A 4062-nucleotide genomic window follows, 5' to 3' on the forward strand; every position below is an offset into this window, starting at 1 on the left:
GCCCCGCCCCTCCCTGAGCCTGGTTCTGCTGTAGGTTTCTTCCTGTTAAAAGGAAGTTTTTCCTTCCCACTGTCACCAAATATGACAAACTGCTCATAGGGGGTCATATGATTGTTGAGTTTTTCTCTGTATGTATTGTTGTAGGGTCTACCTTACAATATAAAGCACCTTGAGGCACCTGTAGTTGTGATTTGGCGCTGTATAAATAAATTGAATTGACAATTTCCTGTATACATTTTTGTTAACTGTTCCTGCACACCCTGACAGGTTGCCGTTCCCTCACACAGCCAGCAGAATGAAATAAGCAGTCTTTCACACCTATGGCCAATTTAGAATTGCCAGTTAACTCAACAAACATGTCTTTGGTGACCCGGGAGGAACCCACACAGGTGCTCAACATAGAAGGGCTCCGGCTGAGTTATTCAGGTTCATGTCCAAGCCCTTCTTGCTGTTGGGTAACACCTCACTGCTGACAGGGCTTGTGTCAGAGCTAATGTGATGTGAGTGTTGCAGATGTCTGTTATTTGTTACAGATCTAATATTCTTGCCATTGATCCAATAAATCAAGCTTTTACAGTATTTTATTGTTAAAGGCCTCCTTTTTCAGCGATAATAGACACCCTGGGTTTGTAATTTTTTGAAGTAAGTAATACATTTCCTATGTAAAAGGTCGAGATTCTAATTGCTTTATTGGTTGACACTCGGTCAGATCAATCCATCTTTCTGTAAAATCCTTCACAGACTAATAGGAGGTTGGTTTTAAATAATAGCAAATGTTCATTGAAAAATAATAATTCCCAAGGGACTGTTTATGTGGCTGAGAACTTACCTGTGAATGGCAGCGAACATAACGAGAAACTGCTTTACGGAAAGAACTATTCCTGAAGATAACGTCCTCCTTACAGGGTACTTTGGCCATGATCTTCAGAACATCCAGACCTGTGTTATTAGGCATACCTGTCGAAACAAACTTTATATCATCCAAAACTGTTGTGAGACTAAAAAGATGGTATTTAACAGAAGAATAGTTTAGCATGTGTTTACCTGAGAAGAGTGCAGGGTCTACACTCACACTGAAAGCACAGATAAAGATCTTTCCATCTAGCAAAGTGACCAGGATCCACACCATTGGTGCCAGCAGGGCCCTCTGGATCATGGCTGAGAACAAGTACCTGCAAAACAAAATAGGAAAAGATGTGAACAGTGTCCATTTCTTTGGTGTGTAATACAAAAGGATCTGGATTTGGGACTTGCATCTACAAGGTCACATTAATGCTGAAATAAATAGATAATAAATTATGGAACTATGGAATAAATCCCATAGTAAAAAAAAAAGTCTAGTTGATAAACTGCTCTGCCTGCACTCTAGACCTATCAAAACAAGAGGTGATGCAGCACACTACAGATTTCACCGAACTTAATTAGTACTAATCAGTACTTTCATTTCACTTCATTTACTGTGCAGTTACATATAATAGCAACAGCAGCCTGTCTGTGTGCTTCTGTTAGATAGCAAATTCTTGACTTACTTGACAACAGCAGGATTTTTGGATCTGTTCCCAATGGGTCTCATCCACTCGTCCATCATGACACCTGTATGCCGGTTGACAAGGATTCCCAGGAAGAACAGTATAATAGGCGGGACAATCATCACTCCCAGAGAGTAAAGTTTGTTGTACTGAGGGAGGCACGGGCAGTTAAAGTCGAAGCTGGTGTAAAGCTTGACACTAACCAGGGCGAGGATGATACAAATTCCATTGGAGATGGACTCGGAGTTGGACTGGAAGTACTGCAAGACTAACTTCAGGCGCTCCATAACTTAAATAAATTGTAGGTTTGTTCAAGGTTGATGTAAAAACAGCAATATCAGCCAACTGCTGCTTTTTTGAAAGGCTACAGGCAGGAATAGAAACTGAACACCTCAGGCAGGAATGAACTAAACCGTGCTTAGTCTGCCAGGAAACAAGAAGAAATTTCCAGTGATAATTTAAAGCCCTACAAAATATTTTATATTCTGTAAAAAACAAAACACTTAGCAGTTCACTTACCTCACAATATGTCAGTGCTTTTAAAGAAAATGCATAAATCTGTAGTTTGAGAAGTCTGAGTATTAACCACTCAAGCTTTAGTGAAGCTGTAGTGAAAGGGAGCCTGGCAGTGAACCAGGGAGAGGCTGAGACCACGTGATACTGGGTTGCCTGAGCGGGTAACAAAGCTGTGTGGACACACCCTGCTATACTCTTAAAGCAGCACTCAGAATTGTCAACGGTGAACAGAGAAATAAAAGAAGCCACAGCTTCTTTTATTCCAGGTCTAAAACTGGATTTCAAAGCATGGCAGTGATTGATTGATTGATTGAATCTTTATTTTGAACATGTTGAAAAAGTACAACAAAATAGAATTAAAAGAGACAAATGAACAAAGCAAAACAAAAGGAAAACGAGCAACCACAACTCCAAATAAAGTTCATGTTCAAAAAGGAGCATGGCAGTGCTCAATACATGAACCATAATATTGTGGTCTAATGTACACTGTAAAAACAGTCTGTCATTCTACAGAATTTTCCTGTTACTTTTGTAAATAGATGAAATATCGTTACAATTACAAAAGAGGCTGTAAAATTAACATGTCTAATGGAAAATAACTGTACCTGTGAATATACATGACTTTTGACCTTTTTCGGCCGTCAGCAGTTTAAATTAACAGTTGGATGTATATGTTAATAAGTATAAGAGACATGGTCCTAAATAGAACTTAAGGAATTAAAAAAAGGTGATACTTACCTGTCCTACAGCAGTAGCTAGAATGTGGATTTGATTCCAAATGTGCTTTTATATGTTGTAATAAACAAGTCAAGAAGGAGGCAAATTGTGGCTAGTTTTTTTGTTTGTTTGTTTGTTTGTTTATTTTTTGATTTTTCAGTATTCAAGCAGGCAACTTGAATTGTACTTGGTGGAGGAGAGGCTAAATCTGAATTAGTGAGTATAAAGCACCTTGAGGCAACTGTTGTGAATGTTGGTGCTATATAAATAAAACAGAATTGAGTTGAATCGGAAAGTTCAGAATAGCCCAAGGATGAGACAAATGTCTAAGTGGTCAGACAGACTGTAAATAGTGTTGGTGACATTAATAAATGCAGCCAGAAACTGAATTATTTTGCCTGTCAGTCTGAGGGTTGTGGAAGAATGTATACATAGCTGAAAATTCCTCCAGCTTAAATAGTCAACTGGTAAGTCTGAGGATGACCAACATGTGAGTTCATCAGAATGTCTGGTTGGTAGATAGATAGATAGATAGATAGATAGATAGATAGATAGATAGATAGAATCAACACAGAGTGCCAGTGGTGGACCTGTCAATTCTGGTACTCTATGGCAAAGACCTGTTGGTCTCTATAGTGGTGGGCAGTGAGAATAGGGCCCACTGAAGGATGTTAGACCATTAGACCCCCCTCATTAAGTCTGTTTCTGATTCTTTGGTCATTGTTTGGATACCAGGTTTTGTCCTTTATTACTCCTTTTAAGACATTTGAACTCGCAAATAGGCCTAATTCCTCAAGGTGTCCCTTCACTTCTCAAGTGCTCTCACTAGCATCATCTAAATGCAGTTATTCGAGACAGCAATCCAAGCAGACTTGTGGTTCTGACAGCATCCAACATAGCATTATCATCTTCTTCGATGTTCGGTGGAATTCTGCTTGCCTCTCTGCCGGTTTTGGGGGTTATTTTTATGGCAAGCAGTTGTCTTCTAATCAGTATTTCAGTTCTGCTTACTCTCACCGCTGTACATTTCAGAAACTGGCACAGTAGTTATCGCTACCTTACCCAAAGTAAATTAACCAGCCAGGCATTCCCTCTCCATCCTCTACTACAAGACAAGCTCATATAAGCTTTTACGAGTCATCAAGCCATCACCACAAGTCTTAAAATCCATGCATGCGTCACTGTCAGAGCTTCAGTTCAGAGTCGAGCCAACCGATCAGTGGGTTCAACTCATCCATCTTCATCCGCTTTGTCCGGGGCCGGGTCGCGGGGGCAGCAGCCTAAGCAAAGAGGCCCAGAC

At 40.0% G+C, this 4062-nt stretch overlaps 1 protein-coding gene across 2 annotated transcripts; it reads right to left on the bottom strand.

Moving 5' to 3' along the window:
* Positions 1–182: 182 nt before the first annotated feature.
* On the bottom strand, positions 183–2353 carry LOC102305682 (calcium homeostasis modulator protein 3-like). Of its 2 annotated transcripts, XM_042215406.1 has the most exons (4): positions 2049–2353; positions 1530–1952; positions 1045–1172; positions 183–957 (listed from the first exon to the last, which is right to left on the bottom strand). In XM_042215406.1, the coding sequence occupies exons 2-4, from the start codon at positions 1814–1816 to the stop codon at positions 743–745; spliced, it is 630 nt and encodes a 209-aa protein (XP_042071340.1). In that variant the 5' UTR covers positions 1817–1952; positions 2049–2353; the 3' UTR covers positions 183–742. The 2 variants fall into 2 exon arrangements, with proteins under 2 accessions (XP_042071340.1, XP_014185668.2); XM_014330182.2 differs by having other exon boundaries at positions 1530–2353.
* Between the last annotated feature and the right edge of the window lie 1709 nt (positions 2354–4062).

Source organism: Haplochromis burtoni, unplaced genomic scaffold (assembly GCF_018398535.1).
Source record: "Haplochromis burtoni strain Fernald_Lab_line unplaced genomic scaffold, NCSU_Asbu1 Contig_712, whole genome shotgun sequence".
In the NCBI taxonomy this organism is placed as follows: domain Eukaryota; kingdom Metazoa; phylum Chordata; class Actinopteri; order Cichliformes; family Cichlidae; genus Haplochromis; species Haplochromis burtoni.